Genomic DNA, 23,809 nt, shown 5'->3' with positions numbered 1-23,809 from the left:
GTCTTCAAGACTTCTCAGTATTTTATCCATCTTGTTTCATCTGTTCTCCCACTTTGGGATGGAGTCGTTCTCATATTTGACAGGAAATTGCAGACATTGAGATCTAGAAAAAGATAGAAATAAACTCTGAGTACAAAGACTGGGCTTTCATTCTCTTTATATCATATCCCCTTTGCTTGAAAATAGCAGGTACTCAGAAAAGACTGGTTGAATCGAGTGGAAGAAAACCAAATATGAGAACATGATCATTTTTAACTACAGGACAGACTTCTAGAAAGGGAAAGAGTGGTAAATCTTGCCCTAAATAACTTCTTTCATGTTGCCTGAATTTGTTCTCGGTAGTCATGATGATTCCCTTGCCGCTTCAAGACAGCCATGACTGAAAAAGAAAACTCTGAGACTCTTGTGACAATTAAAGGTCTCTCAATTATTTAAACGTTAGTGTAAATAAATCCAATATGATGGCACTTTCCCAAACACCAATCGGGAGTCACTTGCCCTAAAAATAACTTTCTTTAAAACGTCATTATGTTTTTCTGATTATAAAAATATTACATACTCATTAAAAGAAAAAATGGAAATTACAGAGTTAGAAAGTAAAAATCATCTCATTAATTCCAGAGATAACATTATCTTGGGCAATATTCTGATAACATCTGAACATGAATCACATTGGTAATTAGAGCCAATAAATACGTGTGTTCCTGGCCAGGCACAGTGGCTCACACCTGTAATCCCAGCACTTTGGGAGGCTGAGGTGGGTGGATCATTTGGGGTCAGGAGTTTGAGATCAGCCTGGCCAACATGGTGAAACCCTGTCTCTACTAAAAATAAAAAAAAAATTAGCTGGGTATGGTGGCGCAAGCCTGTAATCCCAGCTACTTGGGAGGCTGAGGCAGGAGAATCTCTTCAACCTGGGAAGTGGAAGTTGCAGTGAGCTAAGATCACACCAGTGCACTCCAGCTAGGCAGCAAGAGGTAGACTCCATCTCAAAAAAGAAAAAAAAAAAAACTTGTGTCCTGGAAATGTACCAGATATGCCAATGTACTTGGGTGCATCATCTCATTACATTCTTAGAGCAACTTTGTGAGATAAGTATTTTTCATCATTTTGTCGCTGGGACACACGCTGAGAGGGGTTGCCTCCAGTCACTTGGCTGGTCTCTCTTGAAACATAGATGGACAGACAGATGACAGACCCTTCACACTTCAGATGTTTACTCACAGGAGCTAAGGAAATCTTACCCTTGAACTTACTTATGCTGGCTCTCTGTACAGTTTTTGGGAGAGCACTTAGACTTAGAAAGATAGGTAAGTAATTATTTTTAACTGGGTCAGATGTTGTCTCAAAAGCAGGATTAGTAATAAAGGCCTAACTAATACTTAAGTAATTGTTAATAATGGCTCCTTGCTTTTTTTTTTTTTTGAGACAGCGTCTCGCTCCGTCGCCCAGGCTGGAGTGCAGTGGCGCGATCTCGGCTCACTGCAAGCTCCGCCTCCCGGGTTCATGCCATTCTCCTGCCTCAGTCTCCCGAGTAGCTGGGACTACAGGCGCCCACCACCAGGCCGGCTACTTTTTTATATTTTTAGTAGAGATGGGGTTTCACTATATTAGCCAGGATGGTCTCGATCTCCAGACCTCGTGATCCGCCTATCTCGGCCTCCCAAAGTGCTGGGATTACAGGCGTGAGCCACCGCGCCCGGCCAGGCTCCTTGCTTTTAGAATAAATGTCTTACCTTTGAACAGAATCCATAAGCTACAGTTGAGCAATATTAGTTTATGAATATTCACAGCTATTTAGTTCTTGGGTAGGTGTTTCTGTTTTTGTTTTTTTAAATTACAGTCATCCCTCAGTATGTGGAAGGGATTGGCTTCAGGACCCTTGCATCTACCCACATTCATGCGTGCTCAAGTACTGTAGTGAGCCCTGAGGAACCCACATATTGGAAAAGTTGGCCCTCTGTATACACAGGTTTTGCATCCCGGGAATATTGTATTTTTGGTCCGCATTTGTTTGAAAAATATCTGAGTGTAAGTGGAGCCGTGCAGTTCAGACCCGTGTTGTTCAAGGTTCAGCTGTATTTTTTAGGACAGTTTTAGATTCTCAACAAAACTGAGCAGAAAGTACAGATATTTCCCATGTATCCCCTGCCTTGTGTAGGTTTTTAAATCTCGTACCCGTCTGTAGAATGAGGGAGGTCGATGTGTGTTCTTTGAGATATTTTCTGATTTCAACACTGCAGTAATTTTAGGGTCATCACCTCCTTCCACTCTGCGAGTCTCTCTTCCAGGGGACTCTCCCTCTGAAAATAGTTCTTAGAAAAGCAATGCTTCCAGGGCTGGGTGCAATGGCTCATGCCTGTAATCCCAGCACTTTGGGAGGCCAAGGTAGATGGATCACTTGAGGCCAGGAGTTCAAGACCAGCCTGGTCAACATGGTGAAACCTCAGCTCTACTAAAAATACAAAAATTAGCCAGGCATAGTGGTGCACACCTGTAATCCCAGCTGCTTGGGAGGCTGAGGCACTAGAATTGCTTGAACCCAGGAGGTGGAGGTTGCAGTGAGCTGGGATTGCGCCTCGGCACTCCAGCCTGGGCAACAGAGTGAGGCCCTGTCTCAAAAAATAAAAATAAAAATAAAAAATAAAGAAAAGCAATGTTCCCAGTCTGAATTTTCTAAGATTGAGATCTTTATTTTAAAAATTGCCAATCGTAGCATTTAAGCCTCCTACAATTAAGTCTGCAAGAGGTTGTCTGATTGGCCTCAGGAACCTGATGACTTACTGTTAGCAGGTGGGAAAAGAATAGACCTCTAGGAAGGCATTTGAACAGACAGGCCCTAGGAAAGGGTAGGTAGATGTGGGAGAGAGATAGAAGGCCCCCAAGGGAACCTGAATATTCAAGGGTTTGTGTTGGGACGACCCAGGCACCAAGGGGAGAAAAGAGGAAATATCCATGTGAAGGATGTGGAGCTGAGCACCTGGGCTGAGAGCACATGCTACCACTTACTAGTTGTGTGGGCTTTGGCAAGGTACTTAAATCTGTCCAAACCTTCCTTTCCTTTTCTTACCTGTAAGATGAGGAGACTAGTAATTCTTACATCATATGGTTAAATGAGAATTAAATAGGTTAATACAAGTGATTTTACCCCATTGCATGGCACAGAGTAAATGCACACATAAATTGCCCTTTTTTATTAGTTGTTACTGCCTTCAGCATTGACTTCCTGTGATACCTTCACAGGACCCTGAACACAGGCCATACTGTTTAATTGCTTCCTGGGTCAAACATTCCCCAAGAACCTAACCTCCCATTTTATCTATAGCATTGTGTTTAGAGAGAAATAGTTTCTAGGTTTCCTTCAAACTAACCTGAAACTAAATTTTTGGAATTGTATCCTTTAGTAAGTGTGACACTATCTTGAGAGTTTCTGAGGTGGTGGTTGTTTTTTACAGTTACTTACTGCCTCTGTATTCACCATTAAAAAAATTCACTTTGTTTTCATTGTAAGAGTATCTAAAATGATATATGTAAAATATATGTAAATATGACAATATGTGATATACAAAAATATGTATGATAATATATAAACTATATTATTAAAAATTCTAAAAAGAAAAGAGAAAAAAACCACCCCTAGCTAATCCCATTCTCCTAATATAATTATTATTAGCTTTTGAGTATATTTCTTTCTAGACTTTCCTTAATTGTATGTCTTTAGTTGTAATCATAGCACAGATACAGGGTTTATTTTTTGTTTTTCTTTTTGTCATTTAAGATTTAATCATAAGTGTTTCCATGTGATTATTTAGCATAGAAAATATTTTGGTCTCCATTTTATTTGTGTAATTGAGAATATGTTTGTCTATGGAGATGATGCCTTAGCTTTAGCATTTTCTGTGTTCTTCTGAGAACATGTTTAGAATTTGAGGAGAGATGTGATTTGTCCACACAGAGAGGATATAGCGGATGTTGCTGGCGGCAACCCAGGGATCCTTGTCAGGTTGCCTTTACCACTTTAGTATATTTTCTGTGGTCCAGGGTGGGCCCTCAGCTTGGTGATCTTAAAAACATGACTTTTGTCAATAATTAAGGGCATAGCCCCCTCTTTGAGGTGAATTCATATTATCCCATCTCATGCTGCTGAAGTATGAAATCAGAGTGGCAATTTGTCAGCTGACAGTGAGAAATACAGTACAGAAAGTGGTGTTTCAGTGTGTCTGCTTGTTGGCCAAGGTGGGATAACACTTTATATATTAATAAATTAAGTCATCTAAGCCCCACAATAACTTTTCTAGGTAGATACTATTTTTATCCCCATTTTACAGATAAGGAAACTGAGGCTTGGTTAAATGACTGGCCCAAGGTTATGTAGCTGTTATGTAGTAGAACTATAGTTTCTGTCTAAGTCCAGACTCCTGATCTTAAACACTATGCTGTAGTTTTGTTATTCTTACAGATAGATTGTTGACCTCCTGTTAGGGATTCTCTATGTTTCTTGACAGACTTCTTTCTGGCCCCCATTGCAATGTGCCCTGTGCCAGTGCCTCTTTGAGAATATAGCATTCATTCCCTGTTGTTGAGGACCATGTTTTTCTGGCTCTCACAAGGAAGAAGGACTTCTCCCTTTTCATTTTCTCTTTGGGTCAAAATGTGCTTCTGTAACAAGGCTTCACATTTTTTAAATCCTCCCTTAAAACTGTGCCAGGAAGGGGCAGCTGAGGCAGAGAACCATTAGGGCTGTGTCTTAGGCTGTGCCCAGCTCAGGTCTTAGGGCGTTTGCAGTCTCCCTTGTCTCCTTTGCCTATTTGTTCTGTCCAACATCTGGAAATGGCTTCCCTTCTTGGGTGACAGGCAGCCTGACCGATAACCTAGAGAGTGCTTCTGTGATGTATCGGTGCTTAGAACCTCTAAAACCTCTGGTTTTCGGATCTCTAAACCCTAAGTGGGAGACCTACCATTATGGTTAGTCAAGGTCCATCAGGGATGGGTTTTCAGTTTGTGCTGGAGTGAATCATTTCAGGATAGCATTTCCATTTGAAACAACGTGTCTTTTGTGATTGTGTTTTAGATTGTTGGAGCAGAACTACTGAGCAAAAGCAGGCATTGTATCCTCAGTTGTCATCAAGTTCGCAATCAGATTGGAAAAGTTCAACTTGAAGCTTTCTTGCCTGCAGTGCAGCAGAGAGATACATATTATTCACGTAATAAAAAACATGGGCTTCAACCTGACTTTCCACCTTTCCTACAAATTACGATTACTGTTGCTTCTGACTTTGTGCCTGACGGTGGTTGGGTGGGCCACCAGTAACTACTTCGTGGGTGCCATTCAAGAGATTCCTAAAGCAAAGGAGCTTGTGGCTAATTTCCATAAGGCCCTCATTTTGGGGAAGGGAAAAACTCTGACTAATGAAGCATCCACGAAGAAAGCAGAACTTGACAACTGCCCTTCTGTATCTCCTTACCTCAGTAAGTGTTCTCTTTTTCCTTTGATTAAGTAGTATGCATTTTTTTTTTTTTATTTAAACATAACAGGTACTTGCTTATATCAAAACATCTCATGTACCCCATAAATATATATATCTCCTGTGTCACAAAAACTGTCAATTCAAATAAAATAACTATGACATGTACAAGAAAGTACAAAACTCAGAAGTGTACCACTTGGTTAAGTTTCAGAAAATGAACACACTTGTCTAACTGGCATGTAAATTAAGAAATGGAATCTTGGCCGGGCGCGGTGGCTCAAGCCTGTAATCCCAGCACTTTGGGAGGCCGAGACGGGCGGATCACAGGGTCAGGAGATTGAGACCATCCTGGCTAACACGGTGAAACCCCGTCTCTACTAAAAAATACAAAAAACTAGCCGGGCGCAGTGGCGGGCGCCTGTAGTCCCAGCTACTCGGGAGGCTGAGGCAGGAGAATGGCGTGAACCCGGGAGGCGGAGCTTGCAGTGAGCTGAGATCCGGCCACTGCACTCCAGCCTGGACGGCAGAGCGAGACTCCGTCTCAAAAAAAAAAAAAAAAAAAAGAAATGGAATCTTGCGGGAACCATAGGAATTCCCATGCTTCTTTCAGTCACCACTCTGGCTTCAAGATTCTAACTCTACACATTAGATTTTTCCTATTTTTGAACTTTACAAATTAGAAGCATACGTTATGTACTCTCTTGTGTTTGGCTTCTGTTGCTCAACATTATTTTTGTGAGACCTATTCTTATGGTTTCGTGTGGCTATGGTTTGTCCATTTTCATTGATGTATAGTATTCCGTCAGAGGAACAGACCCACTTTTATTATCCAGCCACAAAAGTCTCAGCAGCACACATTTATAGGGTCCATTGATCTAGGCTGGTGGCTCTGCCCCATGTGCCTCCTGTTCTCCTGCTGAAACTAGTGGGCTAGCCTGGGTATGTTCTCCTCATGGCATCGGCAGAGCACCAGAGCATGGGAGGAGAAATGCAAGCACATTCAAGCTTCACTGGGGTCACATCTGTTGTATTCCTTTGGCCAAAATTATGGAGTCAAGAGACAGACTAGGTAAGTTTTTCAATATAGTCTTTAGTAGTTTATTTCTTAAATATGTTGTATATTTTGGTTCACCTTTTATGTCTTGCCTCTCAACTTATATTAAACAGTAAATTAGTCTTAAGATCAGGGTGCCAGCATGGTCAGTTTCTTGGTGAGGGCCCTCTTACTGGATATTGTCCTCACATGCCTTTCCTTGGTGTGTGTGTGCACACACATACATGCAGGGGGAAAGGGAAAGAGGGAGGGAGAGAGAAAGACAGAGATAGATAGATCCCATGCCTCTTGCTCTTTTTATAAGGGCTTTAATCCCACATGGCAGCTCCACCCTTATGATGATCTCATCTAAACCTAGTTACTTTCCAGAGGCCCCACAGTGGAGATTAGGGATTCAACATAGGAATTTTTGGGGACACAAACATTCAGTCTGTGCACCCCTTTCCTAGTTGAGTCACAGTCCTGTATCGTATTCATATTGGCGTGCTGCTTCTCTACTCATGGAAGAGCCAAAGTGTTATTCCTTTGTATGTTCCTTCACAGATAGTACAAGTTGAGATGTAAAAATGAGTCAGTGAAATGCAAATATGGCTGATTATTCCCCTTGCTTAAAATGCTCACAGTATATTTAAACAGTAAACTCATTCATAAAGAATAGAGGGCAGTGATGCATTACTGGGCAAGTACTGGTGATGTGGTTGGTGATGACTTAAAATGGGCCATTAGTGACCCAAGGAGGGGCAGATCTTGAGAAGATGTTGGAGCAGGGGGAGTGATAGGGAGACTGATAGAGGGTAAATGGAAGCAGATACTAGGTTAGGGCATGTAAAAAGTTATGACAATGAGAAGGTAAGCCGGGGGACTAGTTTATATTAGACCTGTTGCATGAGGCTCTTTGAGGGTGCAAGAACAGAGACACAGTCAGGTTAATGATGGGAATTGTGAACAGGCCACACAGGAGACCATCTTAACAGCTACCCCATTTTCTCTGGTAGCTCGAGAGCCCAGCATCAGCTGTAGTACTTGTCATCTGTGTAACTCCATTCCTTACTCTTTGTTTTTAGGGCATTACTGACTGCTGTGTCTTGCATGCAGACCCTTCAGGAAGGCTCTCGTAGGCCAATTATTCTCTTTGGGTGCCTTGAAGAAGTTGCTTACCTTGCCTGCTATTGGGCAGAGCCCCAAGGTGCCATTAGACACGTGAGCCTGGTGTAAGCAGCCATGACCAGGGTAGGGGATGATTACATGGAACAAGGCATAGAGACATACACAGGAAGGGCCTGTGACTGCTTTACTCAGAAGGGGATAGCTCAATTTACAAACATCTTGAGATTTGACAGCCTGACCAGTATACATGGAATTTAGAAAACAACAACAGCCACAAAAAACCTGAGCTGTTTCCTCCTGTGGATGGCTTTGGGCTTCGTCTGTGTGGATTGCTTCCAGACACTTAGTAAATGCTGTGCTGGATTGGAAACGTCTGTTGTGGTGACAAAATGGCAGAGTTGTTGCAGTGCCACACATACCTGTTACAGCTGGGTTAGGGAGGGAGACTGGTTTCTACTTCTTTTTAGTGCTTTGCTTACAGGGAGCCGGGGTAGTTCCAGAGTTTAGGGGAGGGGGAGGAAGAGTGCCTTGTCCAGGTGCTTGATTCTGTGGAATGCTATTGACATTTAAGAGATTTTCCCATCCTCCAGGAATTTGGAGAAGGAAAAGAGGATAGACCAAAGTTGAAGTTACTCTGTCTAGCCCTGACCTTTGCTCTTACCAGGATTCACCAGGATATTCCTTCTTACAGATGGATCATAGAGCAGGTTGATTTACCAGCCACAAGGAAGTGCTTATGTTATATATCCGCCACTTGCTTTTGCAGCCAGTAACCTTAGTGACATGATGCTCTGGCTATCATCATGACTAAATGAGTCTTTAAAGTAATCATAATAAAAGCTGACATTTGTAGCGCTCACTGTGAACTGGTCAGTGTTCTTTCTATGCTTATTAGCTCATGTCAACCTCAACACTTTTTGAAGTAGCTACTGTTATTGTCTGTGTTCTATGTTCATTGTAGGAGGCCAGAGCAAGCTCATTTTCAAATCAGATCTCACTTTGGAAGAGGTACAGGCAGAAAATCCCAAGGTGTCCAGAGGCCGGTATCGCCCTGAGGAATGTAAAGCTTTACAGAGGGTCGCCATCCTCATTCCCCACCGGAACAGAGAGAAACACCTGATGTACCTGCTGGAACATCTGCATCCCTTCCTGCAGAGGCAGCAGCTGGATTATGGCATCTACGTCATCCACCAGGTGAGCGTGGGGGCAGACCAGGGCCTGCCCTAGACCCTCCTCTCTCTGCCAGACTTGGCCATGTGACTCTTTGTCTATGTTGGGTAAAAGGAACATCAGACTATCATCAAAAAAGAGTTCTCTTACCTCATTTATCCTTGAAAGGAGTAGAGGAAATTATTGTCTCAGAGCATGGAGTTATGGGTTCAAGTTCTGGGAAATTTTACTACCCTTAAAGGAACCTCTGGAGGAAGCCTGTTTTGTGAACCCTTCTATGTTAGCCAATGACTGCCTTCAGATTTTCCCGGAGGCTTCCTGGCCCCTTCTGTTTCTTTCTGTGCGTGACATGCACTACATGATGAGATTCTGGAATTGTCTTGTCATTATCGACCATAGCTACTCAATGGGGATCTAGACAGAGGATTTGAAAGAATATTCTGTATCAGTAGCTATGGCTGCCAGCACATTTCTGCCCCGAACTTTGCCACTCTTCATTATGTGAAACATGTTATGTTTGATTTTCACTTTCTGGATTCACTTACTTGGCTTCCAGAAGCATGATTTGGTAGGAGCACAGCATAATCATCGGCTGCTTTTGAAGAGCTTACCTCTGAGGTCAGTGGAGTGGGTGATTAAAGATACCTCTATTTGGCATTAAAGTTTATTGAAAAAAAACTAAGACATCAGTTTAAACATCAGTGCCTAAACTTTTCACAATTATCCTTGGCCATCCAAATAATTCCCCCTCAACTTCTTACAAATTCTAAGAATGTCAGCAAAATCATGACTACTGTTAGAACTGGTAATATTTCTTTTAGGTAAAACTTTGGACAACTCAGAGGACCAGCTCTTCAGTATAGACTTGGTGATAAACTGGGGCTCTTGAAAATCAGTGTGCTTATATAGCACATCTATGTCTGTATTTTAGTACTTGGAACAGAATGTTACTATTATATTGTTTTATAGCTATTTTTGTTTTTAAGGTTGTTGGTCACAGGTATGATTTATTTGATTCTGAGTTTTTGCTCAGGACAGTAACCCACAAGGTATAGTACTATTTTTATGAATCGAAAAATGTGTCTGCTTTGGGCCCGGCCCAGTGGCTCATGCCTGTAATCTCAGCACTTTGGGAGGCTGAGGTGGGTGGATCACTTGAGGTTAGGAGTTCGAGACCAGTCTGGCCAGCATGGTGAAACCCTGTCTCTACTAAAAATACGAAGAAAAAAAAATAATTAGCTGGGTGTGGTGGCACATACCTGTAGTCCCAGCTACCTGGGGAGGCTGAGGCAGGAGAATCACTTGAAGCCAGGAGGTGAAGGCTGCAGTGAGCTAAGATCATACCACTGCACTCCAGCCTGGGCAACAGAGCAAGATTCCATCTCAAATTAAAAATGAAAGAGAAAGAGAAAAATATGTCTGCTTTGTGTTATTCTTATCAGGAAAACATTGTGGTAACTTCTGAGAAATACTTGTACTTTTATGATAAACCACTTAACTGGAATTCATTCTGATGGAATTTGAATGAAGCAGCCATGAAAAAATTATTTAATTTTTTATTACAGCTTCAATCATATCACAGGTCAAACTGTGTTCTTTTATTACCCAGTGACAAATCTCTCTCCATAAGGCCACTGGGAGGATTAGCCTCTACCAGTAGCATTATAACAGGATTCTCTTACAGGGATTTCTAAGAAACTTTAAAGTAGCTTAGAAATGTTAGCAATAACCTTCTCTTTTTATAGGTCGAGATTTCTTGATCCTTTCTGGCAGGCTGTTAACTAAGTCTCTTAGAAGCTTAGTGTAAATTCCTAACAGAGGGTAAGATTGGGATTACCTGGGGTTGAACTGTGAATCACTAATACTAATTGACATGACTAGTATAGAAGAAAGGTTTTGTAGTTTTATACAGAATACATAAAGGTATTTGTAAAATTTTAAGTGAAAATTATTTTTGTTAACTGTGGTAAGAATACTTAACATGAGATCTGTACTCTTAATACATTTTAAGTGTACAATACATTATTATTGATTATTTGAGTTATTTGTATTTTAAAACTGCATTTAAAAAATTTTAAATTGTGGTAAAACACACAATGTAAAATTTACCATCTTAACCTTTTTTTTTTAACTTTTATTTATTTTTACTGTCTTAACCATTATTGAGTGTACAGTTTAGTAATGTTAAGAATATTTACATGCAATGTATCTATGCATAATTATGCAATATATTGGTTGCATAAATATATGCAGTGTATTTATGAAATCAATCTCCAGAACTTAATCTTGCAAAACTGGAACTTTCTATCATTACACAACAGCTCTTCAGATTTCAAGGAATGTTTCTAAGTTCTGGAATATAAGTATGTGTGAAGCACAAAGAAAAAATCAAATGGTCTTTTATTGCCATTGCATCTTCTCTGTCAGATCTTTATGTCACAAGTATAGTCTTGTGCGTTAACAAGAATAATACCACCTCCTGAATCCTAACTAAGAGGGGAACAATATGAAACTTTATCTCAGGAGCTTTTCAAGTTTTAATTTTCATATCTCTAGGCTGAAGGTAAAAAGTTTAATCGAGCCAAACTCTTGAATGTGGGCTATCTAGAAGCTCTCAAGGAAGAAAATTGGGACTGCTTTATATTCCATGACGTGGACCTGGTACCTGAGAATGACTTTAACCTTTACAAGTGTGAGGAGCATCCCAAGCATCTGGTGGTTGGCAGGAACAGCACTGGGTACAGGTAAGGTGGTCTGCTGAGGGTGGCTTAGGTCGAGAAGCTCAACTATTGTGATCAAGACTGGGTGGAACAAGCATCCAGAGTGTCTTAAGAAAATGAGAAATAGGAAAAATGTTCCATGATATATACATCACTTAAAGTGCAAAACAGAAGTGAGAGAATGTAATGAGGAAAAAACCCTACAACAACTTCAGCAGAGGATCACAGAGACAAGGGAAAGCGTTGGAGAGAAATGTCCGAGCATTGCAGGTGGTGGCCAGCCTCAGCCACTGCGCCCCTGTCGGGGACTTCTGCAAGCTTTTCCACACTGACTGGAATGCAAGTAACTTATTTGTCTATTCCTGACTCCCCCTCTAGGAGGCAACAGGCTGGTGTGCCTTAGTGAGACCTCTGTTGAGATACCACTTTCCAGACTGTGGCCTCTTTCTAGAGCGTGGGGAGGGCATATCCTCTGAGTAGTCTTCTCAGGAGCCCGGACACCCAGGACAAGTCCGTTTCTCTCAAAGCCACTGTGAGAAGCGCCAGATGCCATCATCTGTGTCTTCATTCCCCATCCCCTCCACCTCTAAGAAGGGCGTAGCTGCTTTTCAGCCTTATTTGATTACACCAGCTCCTATTCAAGCACAACCATGGGGAAATAGTGACCCAGAATGTTTCTCTGCAAATGAAACATTATATTCCCTCATTTGTGTGCACACTTACCTGTCAGCTTTCCCCAAGCCCTGCCGTTCATGGGTGCTCATGTCTGTGGTGCTGACTGTGCTGGAGGCCATGAGACCACTTTGAATAAGGCAGAGCACCTGCCCTCACAGGGCTCCCCGTTGAGTGTCAGTGTGGGGAGGACAGGTAGCTACAGTGGAGTTGTGTTACTTTTGCATTTCTGCAAATAAAATTATAAGCACTTGGTAAGGAGGAGAGAGAGGGACAAATGAAGGGAGGAAGAGGAAGGCAGAAGGAGAGAGAGAGAACTGTGAAACTATCAAATGGTGCTGGAGATTCCACCAGTATATACTCTATGTGAGTGTGAAGTGGAAAGTGAGTCTCTTGATACCTCATTTGTTCTGGGCTTCCATGTTGCTCCCTCACGTTGGGCAATTAAAGAGAATTCTTAAGTAACATTGATGTAAGTGACTGTTGCCTCAGGTACTGACTTTAAACCCAAGCCCTATGTAAGCTGCAGGACATAAACACCTACAACAAACTATGGTGGGTGAGGGCACAGTGCCTTTTAAGAAACACCTTGAAGGGAAGGGTTTAAAGCTGTTCCCCAGGTAAGGTGGTACCTTAATCTTGTGGAATCAACAAGAGCTGCTCAGCAGAGTTCCAAGACACGCCAGAGAGCACAGTACGGTTTTGGGGGAAATGCAAGTAGTTCACTGGTACTCTAGAAGGAACGTCTGTGAGGAGAGGCAAGAACTAAAGCTAGGCAGGGGCCAGATGACGCGGGCCTTGCTTACTCTGATAGAGTTCGAATTTGCTGTGACGGGGCTGGGGAGCTGTTGACACATGTTACAGCTGGGGAAGGACGGGAGAAAGCTTGGTTCAGCTGATTTTGAATGTATTGGATGAAGCAAGGGCAGAGGGGAAAACTGAGGGGAGAGATGCTACATGTCTGAGTTAGGGTGAGGGCTGTGGATCCAGAGGGCAAGGAGAGAATCCCACGATTTTTCTCTTTGGGGAAACTTGATCTTTGGATCTAATCTTATTATCTAGGGGTTTTGTTTTCTGGTTTCTTCGAGTCACTTCTGCATTGAGGAAAACAGTGCATCATGGCTGGGCAACTTGGTTTTTTCAGAAGCATGTCACTATCTGTTCACTTTTTCCGTAGTAAGATGTCACTATTTACAACACAGAACACCTATACCTTAGACACTTGCCATAGATGATAATCTTAAACTTCTCATTGCCCAGATTTTTTTAAACACCTGGTTGTACCATTCATTTCTAAGCAATCACAGAGGCTTGCTTAAGGACAGGTTTTTTTGCTGGGTTTCTAGATTTTATCTTTCTATTAAGCCGAACCATAAGAAGGCTGAGCTCTTGGACATTCCTGCCAGGAATTGATTTTCACTCATGCTTTGGTATCGCAGTCGTGGATTTCATCAGATGCTGCTCACTCTGAGAAACAGCGCATGTATGACTCTTGCTGTTTCTAACTTGCCATTCTAACTGGCCAGATGTTTCTTTTATAACTAGGTATCAGAAAGCCTTTGTTGAGTAACTGACAGGTTTTCTTAATATGATTCAGGTAATTGAATGTTTTGATTGAGAGGCTCTGAGCCAAATCCATGGCCCTCTTCTAGAAATTGAAAAGAATCTTATTTGCAGATCAGAGTTCTAATGTATTTCCCATCTTAATTTTCTGTTCTGATTTAAATGTTTCTAGAGTCCTGGTTTATCATTTATGATTTTCTCTGTTTTGTATGTATCATGTAAGCAGCCTCATCTTTTGTGGCTGGAGAGAGGTATGTATAAGTAATGTAGGCAGAAGTTGCCCTCCTCCTGGACTACTTGCGTTTGTTGCTCTAAGCAAAGTCCCTGTGGCAGACAAGTTCGTTTCCAGGCAGCTGGGTGTCTGCCCCGTGCTGGCAACTGTGTGCTCCCGTGCCACAGAGCTTAAGTCAGCACATGCCTCATCACTGTCACACCAGCCCCATGAGTACAGGTGCAGAAAAGGTTTTCTCCTTACACACATGCAGAGTGAAGAAGTTAAAGTAAGTTGCCCCAAATGTCTCAGACTCTGATGAAGCCAGAAACAAATCTTGTTTCTCACTGGCTGTGGGGTCAGTGATGAAGCTGTGGACCAGCCGGTGGCAAATTTTACTGGCAAGAACTCCTTTGTTACCTGCCTCCTTCCTACAAGGAAGTCTATTGTTATTTTATGACTACGTTTTCCCCACCCTTGGGCCTTACAGCACTTTAAAAAATAAATAAAACGGTTCCAGGGCCAATTAAATATTTATGCTTTTACAGGTAAGAAGAAAATCCAAAAGCAAAGATCAATAAACACAGAGATTGTTGCCATCTGACAGGCACCTGATAAACAGTTCTTTTTTTTTTTTTTTTTTTGAGACGGAGTCTCGCTCTGTCACCCAGGCTGGAGTGCAGTGGCACGATCTCAGCTCATTGGAACCTCCACCTCCCGGGTTCAAGCAATTCTTCTGTCTCAGCCTCCCGAGTAGCTGGTACTATAGGCACGTGCCACCATGCCCAGCTAATAATTTGTATTTTTAGTGGAGACAGGGTTTTGCGGTGTTAGCCAGGATGGTCTCGATCTCCTGACCTCTTGATCCACCCGCTTCAGCCTCCCACAGTGCTGAGATTACAGGCGTGGAGAAACAATTCTTTAACCCTTCTTGCTGACTTGCCTTCTTCTGTCCCTCCCCACTCCAGCTCACCCCTCTCCAAGTGGTCCTCGGGCAGCCTGTGCCTTTCTCCCTCCTGTGCTTTGCCTCACAGAGTTATGGTCACCAGGAAATCCCCTATTTTTCTGCCTATTTGAATCCTTCCAGGTGCCCTCCTCTTGATGTAGTGACACCTCTCTCCTCAGAACCCTGATAATGTTCACCTCTCTTGTTAGGTTATAAACTCTGAGGGCAGGGCTTCTACATTCCCGTGTTTAGCCAGCCGTCTTGCATGGGGTGGATATTGGTTGTGATAAGCTACCACATCATCGCCCTGGTTCTCATGCTGATTGCTTGTTGGTATCAGCAGGTTATGCCTGCCTTATCACCATGTCCTGTTCAGGCAGCTAAGAATCCCTCCCCTCTATAAAATGCATTCTGATAACCATGGTAATGAGACACTCCTAGTAGATGTCTTGGTCAGTGATGTTTACCTTCTAAGCACTTTATTTCCTTTTTTTTTTTTTTTTATTATAGGCTGCAAAAATACAGTTTCCCAGAATTTTAAGTTGGGGGCATATAAGTAAATCTGTTTCTCTTATGGGTTAAACAGAGTCTCCAGTCTTTTCTCAGAACATAGAAAGAAACAACTGAACTACAAATTAGCTTTTGGGATGCCACTTGTTCGATGGCCAGTGTCTACATGTTTATTGATCTTTCTTTTCGGTTTTTCTTTTTATCTAGAAAATCATAAATATTTTATCGGTCCTGGAACAGTTTGACCTGAAGTTAAAGTTAAAAATTCTCTAGATATTCACATCTTTTTATTTAGTAACATCCAAGTTGTTAAGCTACCTTAACCTGCATTTCTGGATTGTTGAAATGTTATATTTAAGGGATACCTTTATTTCTGAGGTTTACAAATTCGTTCACTGATAATAAGAGTCCTATATAACTGGGAGGCTGGGAGGTGCTCTCTTACTTTTACCTCCTGATCTTTCTCCCCTTGCCTCTTTTCTTTTCGGTATTCCTAGGGTTCCACAGAGCTGAGCCCCTTGGGTCTACCCTTTGTACTCTTCTCACCAACTAGATTGTTGGAGATTTCTCGACCTGTGCCTTCAGGTACTACATGATAACAGCTTATTTCCAAAACCATATCTGTAGTCACCCCTCTCTTGTGACCTTGGACCCTGTATCCTTTTGCCTACTGGCAAAGCCCCAGGTGTATCTAAAATTCACCTTATCTGAAGCATGATTCACTGTCCTTCCTCTCAAAACCTAGTTCTTGTTCTGTACAGCCTATTTTCATGAAAAGTACTACCTAGACTCTATCTGGCTGACAGGCCAGAATCTTCAGGGGGGTTGACATATGTTGGGTTATCCTGGGAACAGACTCTGAGCTGGAGATGCATGCTGAGAAGTGGAGATTTGCATACAGAGTGTGTGCATGCAGTGTGTGTGCAGGAGCTGTCTCCTGCCTTCAACCCTCCCTTGCAAAAGTGAAAGTGAAAAAAAAAGGTATATTCATCATGACACACATTCATGCAGAACCCGGATGCAGCCTCAGAATCCTTCTTAACCCAGTGCCCTTGGCAACTGTTACCATTCCTTGGATTGGCACATGAGATGAATTCTGTTATCAATATCTGACGGTGTGGTTCACATTGACAGGTATCTCTGTAGGCCTCTACCCACAAACACCACCACTAACAGCCGGGTGGCACTTTGCTCAGTGAGCAGAGGTGAACGTTTGTCTAGATAGAGGGAAAAAGACAAGACAGGGAAGGCCAGGAGCATTGGGAGGTGGGTGTCAAGCAGGAGAAGCAGGAGTGGGTGGCTGGAAGTACATGGTCTCCCAGGTGTTCCTAGAATGCCAGCCCTGAAATCAAAGACTTGTGGTGCTAATATTCTTACCATTTCTCTCATCTCTTTTGCTCCAGGTTACGTTACAGTGGATATTTTGGGGGTGTTACTGCCCTAAGCAGAGAGCAGTTTTTCAAGGTGAATGGATTCTCTAACAACTACTGGGGATGGGGAGGCGAAGACGATGACCTCAGACTCAGGTGAACAACAGAGAAAGGTCCCCTTCACGGGGCTCTGCGATCTGGAGATCTGTGGCTCTGGAGACCTGCATTTATATTTATTCCTTTAGATGCCAGTCCAGCAGGTCACTAGGCTGCAGATTTGGGCTTGAAGGGTGCAGGGGGTGGAGGGAAGGCAGGATGGCCCACATCGTTCTGTGCCAGTGACAGTTTACTCCTGGCCTGGGGGCATTTGGGGTCCAGAAGTGTTGGTGGAGGCCTCATAGACTTGGCAGTGGGAAAGACGTACTGAGACACCAGTGAGTGAGAAACCTCAAACTGCAGGATGTCTGCTGAACTGCAGTTTGGAGACCGGGTTGTTAAGAGCCTCATGCTTTCTGTCAGACCTCAGGGGGTCCTCACACACAGTTCCCAGTGTCCCCCGCAGGGAGTGCCAGCAGCCTCTGGCGAGCTGCACATGTTGAAGCAGGCAAAGAGGTCCTCTCCTCAAGCTTTAGACAGCCCTGCACACTGTGGGGACTGCAGGTGGCCTGACCCCAGGCCTAACTCAGTTCTCTTGGACTGCTTTCTGCTCTGAGGGGCTCAAAGGGAATAAGTCTGGCCTCCACCCACAGCTTCTTCCTCTGAACTTGGATTTGGGGGCCAGATAGTTATAGTTATCCCTACCTTGCAGAAATAAGTAATTATTCAAGAGCTTGGGCTGGTATCTTTAGACTTGTCATCACAAGGCCCTTCTGGGTGTCAGGAGACTCCCTTCCCTCTTGCTGTTGCCTCTTGGAAAAGAAATTTCTTTTTTTTTTTTTTTTTTGAGACAGAGTCTCGCTCTGTCACCCAGGCTGGAGTGCAGTGATGCGATCTTGACTCACCTCAACCTCCACCTCCTGGGTTCAAGTGATTCTCCAGCCTCAGCCTCCCTAGTAGCTGGGACTACAGGCATGTGCTGCCGTGTCTGGCTAATTTTTTTGTATTTTTAGTAAAAGCCAGGTTTCACCATATTGGCCAGGCTGGTCTCGAACTCCTGACCTCAGGTGATCTGCCTGCCTTGGCCTCCCAAAGTGTTGGGATTACAGGTGTGAGCCACCATGCCTGGCTGGAAAGGAAATTTCTAACCTGGGGTTCTGAATTATTAGATATGTGACTGTTAGAAATTTTTTTCTTGCCTCATGATAAAGAACCCAGGAGCTCCATGCTGGTCTGGTTCCCATGTCTAGCCTGAGAGCCTCTGGAATGTTTCTAGCAGGAGGGAGTGCATTTCCCTGACCAAGGGCTCTACAGAAATGGCTGTAGTGATGGGCAACAGCTCTTCGCAGCCCAGCCCATCAGCAGCCTATGTGGTCATGACTTAAACTGGACGGAGGGTACCTGCTACATTTCAGGACAACAGTAGCAAAGGCTAATGATAAACAATCCCCATTATCTTCCCCAAATCTACTTCACTGGGGTGATTAGTAGAATTTTGCCCTGATCACATGTCTTCACTGTCTTCTTTCCTGCTACGCTTCAGCTTCAAAGTAGAGGGGAGCTTCCAATTTTGCTTTAATTTGAAAAGACCATCGTGGCCATCGGAATGGTTTTTGACTAATGTGGTGGATAAACTAAGATGATTTGAATAGGAAAGTTGGTTGAGATTTACTGCTTACTTATTCGCCTGTGCAACAGGCACTACCCTTCTTTGTACTTATATAGTACATATAATACATTACAGAGTACAAGCATGTTCCATGCAGATTATATCATTTGAATCTTTGAAATCAAGTCCCTGTCACCACTGTCATTTTACAGATGAGGGAACTGAGACTTTGGAATAGTGAACTGACTTACTGAGATTGTAAATAACGGAGTCCAGATTTGAACCTAGGATTGTAGCTTTAAAGCTTGTGACCATAAATGGCCATTCCTTTCTTTGTTAAAAGAAGGGAACTCTAAGTAAATTGGGGATCCTAACAGACTTGATTCTCCTATTCTTCATGTTGTTTTGAAATAACTACTTTATCAGTTTTTTTTTTCTTTTTGAAAATGACTAAGTATAAATTAATGCATCTCCTTTGTACCCCAGGAATAAGTGTTAAATCTCATTCTTTTGTGGGCTTATCACCTGAAGTTCCACCATTATAAGAAATTGGAAATTTTAGAAGTTTCTCTTTTTTTAATACCCCAGTAGTCAAGCTGTTTGTGACTCTCTGTGTGTGTATAAATTTTCGCAAATAATGCTTTTTATTTGCCTACTGGTAGATGAATAGGATGGACTTTAAAAAAATCTCTATTATTGTTCTAGGGTTGAGCTCCATAGAATGAAAATATCCCGGCCCCTGCCTGAAGTGGGTAAATATACAATGGTCTTCCACACCAGAGACAAAGGCAACGAGGTGAACGCGGAACGGTAAGTCCTGGCTTCACCTGCCTGGCAGGCTGCCCCCCTAGTGTGTTCTGTCAATAAGGACTGTGTTGAATTCGATCAGATTTGAGCCAGTTCATTGTGTTAAAAGATTTGTATTAAAGAAATTTTCAAACAGACACAAAAGGAGAGAAAGTGGTGCACTGAACTCTCACGTCTACAGTTCTCAACTCATGGCCTCTCTTCTTTCCCTCAGTTTTTTTCTGACCCCACTGGATTTAGAAACGTGTGACAGATGTCATAGCCTTTCATGTGTAACTGTTTCAGTATCTTAAAATATAAACGGTTTTAAAAAAGGAATCACAATACCATTATCATACCTAGAATTAAATTAACAATATCTCCTTAATGTCATCAAATGTCTAGTCAGTGTTAAAAGCTTTTTTATTTTTAAAACCAGTTGGTCAGATCAGTGTCTAAACAAGGTCCACATGGCATTTGAATGATCTCTTTTAATCTGTAGGTTCCCTCTCCCCTTCTTTATGAGTTCCTTGATATTTATTTGTGGAAGAAGCCAGATTATTTGTCCAATAGAATTCCTTACATTACGGATTTTTTCAATTGCATCCTGGTAGTATAACTTAATGTGTCCTCCTGACTTCTGTTTTCTCATAAACTGGGTGTATTAGTCAGGGTTCTCTAGAGGGATAGAACTAATAGGATAGATGTATATATGAAGGGGAGTTTATTAAGGAGTATTGACTCACACCATCCCCAGGTGAAGTCCACAATAGGCCTTCTGCAAGCTGAGGAACAAGGAAGCCAGTCCAAGTCCCAAAACCTCAAAAGTAGGGAAGCCGACAGGGCAGCCTTCAGTCTGTGGACAAAGGCCCGAGAGCCCCTGGCAAACCACTGGTGTAGGTCCAAGAGTCCTAAAGCTGAAGAACTTGGAATCTGATGTTCAGGGGCAGGAAGCCCAGGAGAAAGATGAAGGCTAGAAGACTCAGCAAGTCGGCTTCTCCCACCTTCTTCTGCCTGCTTTATTTTAGCCACGCTAGCAGTTGATTAGATGGTGCCAACCCACGTGGAGGGTAGATCTGCCTCTCCCAGCCCACTGACTCAAGTGTTAATCTCCTTTGGCAACACCCTCACAGATACACCCAGGAACAATACTTCGCATCCTTCAATCCAGTTAAGTTGACACTCAGTATTAACCGTCATACTGGGATTTCTCTTCATTTCTGGAGACTTGAACAGAATCTGAATACTATTTGTGGGCAAGAATTTTCATCTATGGTGTTGTGTACTTCCTCCAGTGTCACAGCAGGAGGATGTAATGTCTGGTTGTGTCATTTTGGGATATTAGGATTGATCTGTGAGTTTCGATATCGCCAGTCTAACCTATGCATTGTGAGATTCCCCATCAGTTTTTTACCTAATGACTTCAGCAGTCGTTGATGCTGGATTTCTAAATGTATTATTTAATTAGGAGTTGCAAAATTGTAATATTCTAATTCTGTTGTTCCTTCTGCATTTATTAGATTTTTCTACAAAGTACTTTCTCTTTTCATGTATTTGGGTACTCTAGGGTATAGTTTTTATAGGAAAGGCAAAATAAAGAGAAAGAGTCAAGCACTGATTAAAATTTTTTCAGACTAATGCTTGGTGTTTCCTAGCGTCCTTCAGGATGTAGTTCTTGTACTTTTTGGTACTCATATTGTCTCATCTTTGGCCAATGGGATCTTCTTCAAGCTGGGTCCTGAATCCCAGTAGTCCTCAAGAGCTTCCCTCCCTCTGCTCTGCCGTGACGAGATGTTCTAGGTTCTTCTTGTACTTTTCATGCAAGGAATCCTGGCAGATAAGCCAGTTCTTATGAGGCTTTGATTGAAGAATCTGTATTTCTTTGTTTTGATTTTTCCCCTTAAATTTTCAAACAGTATTAAGGGGCTTTTTGTGCTTTTGTTATAGTCTACATTTTAAAGCAATATTAAAGTGCTTTCAGCCTGATATTAAAGAATCCTGTTAAAAGTTTATTTATTTTTTTCAAGGCAGGATCTCACTGTTTGTTACCCAAGCTGGAGTGCAGTGGCGTGACCATGGCTCACTGCAGCCTCAACCTCCCAGGCTCAAGCAATCCTCCCAGCTCAGCCTCCCAGGTAGCTGGGACCACAGGCATGTGTCACCATGCTTGACTAATTTTTTTTATTTTTTGTAAAGACAGGGTCCCCCTGTGTTGCCAAAGGCTGGTCTCAAACTCCTGGGCTCAAGCAATCCTCCTGCCTTAGCCTCCCAAAGTTCTAGGATTACAGCATGAGCTACCATGCCTGGCCTAAAGTTTATATTTTAAAGCATTATTAAATGTCTTTTTGCCCTTTTGATAGAGTCAACCACTCCAACAAAATAGCTATTTCTATTTTCTACGTTTTTCTAGTCATTGTCCATAGGTGTGCATTTTTCTTTTATATTAAAAAATTAATTATTGAATAGATACAAGAGTGCTCCTAAATTGTATGAAAAGTGTGAAGATTCTTGATGCCATGAGCACTGCTGGTATCTCCCACCCCCACTCTGAGTGCATGACCTGTGTGGTCCTCCCTAATCCTGTAGTCTCCCCCTTTGCATCTCCCCTATCCACCTACCCAGGTAACACCTCTGAATTTTCGTGATAAGTATTTGTGATAATGATAGTTATTTCTGCTGTTTCTTGGTTTTCTTGTTTTCCCATATGTTTATATCCCTAAACAAAAGATTGCTTAGTTCTGCATGTTTTTCAACTTTATGTAAATGAAATCACACTGCATTTATTCTTCTCTGACTTTATTTAGCTGAACGTGATGCATCTGATCCCCATCCATATTGTCATGGGTAACCAGCATTTATTGTTTTCACTGCTGCGCAAGTAGAACCTATTCAGTTCACTGCCTGCTTGTCTTCCCAGATTCCATGGCTGTGGCCACACTAGTGACTTCTTTAAATGCATCCTGCTCTTTTGCGTGTCTGTGCATCTTGCCCAGGGTGGTCTCTCTGCCTGGAGTGCGCTTTCCTTCACCTTCTTCACTTGTTGAATTTCTCTGTTTCAATAAACATTTAATAACCTTACTGAAATTTCCCTTCTCCCTGACGCCTCGCCAGACTTCCTCATTAGGTTAGGTTGCCCTTCATTCATCCTCACCTACATACATTCCAAAATTTTTGGAGGCTTGTGAAGGCTATGTACCCACGTACAGACACAAACTTTCCTTATAACACAGGAAGATTCAGAGATCCCCTGAAGCTCAGCTGAGGATCAGTTAGCAGTGGATGGCACATATCCTGTTGTATCTGTGTTCCTTGCACATCCTTCTGTCCTGTAGACTGGGGGCTCACTGAGTGCAGTGACCCTTTTCATCATGGGTCCCTGGGTTCTCACATGTAGTCTGACACATGAATACATGGCTATCACGTCTGTCACCTTCAATGGGGAAAACAAACTTTGTGATAGTATGAAACACAACAGGTACAATAATTTACAAAAATATGTTTGCTACACTTCGGGGCAAGGCAAAATGCAGTGGAGACATACATTACATTCTTGTCTTATCATTCACATTTGTTCTTTTTATCTTTAGGATGAAGCTCTTACACCAAGTGTCACGAGTCTGGAGAACAGATGGGTTGAGTAGTTGTGCTTATAAATTAGTATCCGTGGAACACAATCCTTTGTATGTCAACATCACAGTGGATTTCTGGTCTGGTGCATGATCCTGGATCTTTTGGTGATGTTTGGAAGAACTGATTCTTTGGTTGCAATAATTTTGGCCTAGAGACTTCAAATAGTAGCACACATTAAGAACCTGTTTCAGCTCCTTGTTGGGCTGAATTTTTCCTTTTTGTATTTTCTTAGCAGAGCTCCTGGTGATGTGGAGTATAAAACAGTTGTAACAAGACAGCTTTCTTAGTCGTTTTGATCATGAGGGTTAACTATTGTAATATGGATACTTGAAGGACTTTATATAAAACGATGACTCACAGGATAAAATGAATGCAGTTTGAGGACTCTGGTTGAAGGAGATTTATTTAAATTTGAAGTGATATATTATGGGATAAAAGGCCACAGGAAATAAGACTGCTGAATGTCTGAGAGAACCAGAGTTGTTCTTGTCCAGTGTAGAAAGGTACGAAGATACAACACTGTTATTCATTTATCCTGTACAATCGTCTGTGAAGTGGTTGGTCCCAGGTGAGAAGAAGGCCACAAAAGAGGGGAGAAAAGGTGACGAATCAAGATGGAGTGAACTTGGGCATGAAGAGGTAGCAGGAGGGCAGAGTGTCTCCTGCAGAGGCAGCAGCAGCTGAGCTGGTTGCAGCTGCTGATAGCCTGCAGGGGAGGCACCTGCCCAGGTATGCCTTCCAGTGATGCCCACCAGAGGACACGTTATCTATTAGTTTTTAGAGTTTTTGTAAAATGATTTTGTACAAGTAGGATATGCATTAGCAGTTTACAAGTTTACATATTAACTGATAATCAGTACGTCTATCAAATACCTCTGTAGTAAAATGTGAAAAAGC

At 42.4% G+C, this 23,809-nt stretch overlaps 1 protein-coding gene and 1 long non-coding RNA gene across 4 annotated transcripts in view; one reads left to right on the top strand and one right to left on the bottom strand.

Moving 5' to 3' along the window:
- The window catches only part of B4GALT4 (beta-1,4-galactosyltransferase 4), a 30,072-nt gene extending 6,263 nt beyond the window's left edge, over nucleotides 1–23,809 (top strand). For all 3 annotated transcript variants that reach the window (XM_025375406.1, XM_025375405.1, XM_025375407.1), the window contains 6 exons: nucleotides 5,072–5,469; nucleotides 8,591–8,823; nucleotides 11,356–11,543; nucleotides 16,825–16,947; nucleotides 19,202–19,306; nucleotides 22,870–23,809. In XM_025375406.1, coding sequence (XP_025231191.1) covers nucleotides 5,217–5,469; nucleotides 8,591–8,823; nucleotides 11,356–11,543; nucleotides 16,825–16,947; nucleotides 19,202–19,306; nucleotides 22,870–23,002 — 1,035 coding nt within the window. In that variant the 5' untranslated portion in view covers nucleotides 5,072–5,216 and the 3' untranslated portion in view covers nucleotides 23,003–23,809. The remainder of the gene's footprint in view (nucleotides 1–5,071; nucleotides 5,470–8,590; nucleotides 8,824–11,355; nucleotides 11,544–16,824; nucleotides 16,948–19,201; nucleotides 19,307–22,869) is intronic.
- Nucleotides 4–9,145, bottom strand: LOC112618411. The gene is made up of 3 exons (XR_003118076.1): nucleotides 8,950–9,145; nucleotides 4,959–5,171; nucleotides 4–103 (listed from the first exon to the last, which is right to left on the bottom strand). It is a non-coding gene; the product is annotated as an uncharacterized LOC112618411 (long non-coding RNA).

This window comes from Theropithecus gelada, chromosome 2 (genome assembly GCF_003255815.1).
Source record: "Theropithecus gelada isolate Dixy chromosome 2, Tgel_1.0, whole genome shotgun sequence".
Taxonomy (NCBI): domain Eukaryota; kingdom Metazoa; phylum Chordata; class Mammalia; order Primates; family Cercopithecidae; genus Theropithecus; species Theropithecus gelada.
The sequence above is the reverse complement of the archived record's forward strand: the minus strand, read 5'-3'. Positions and strand labels throughout refer to the sequence as shown.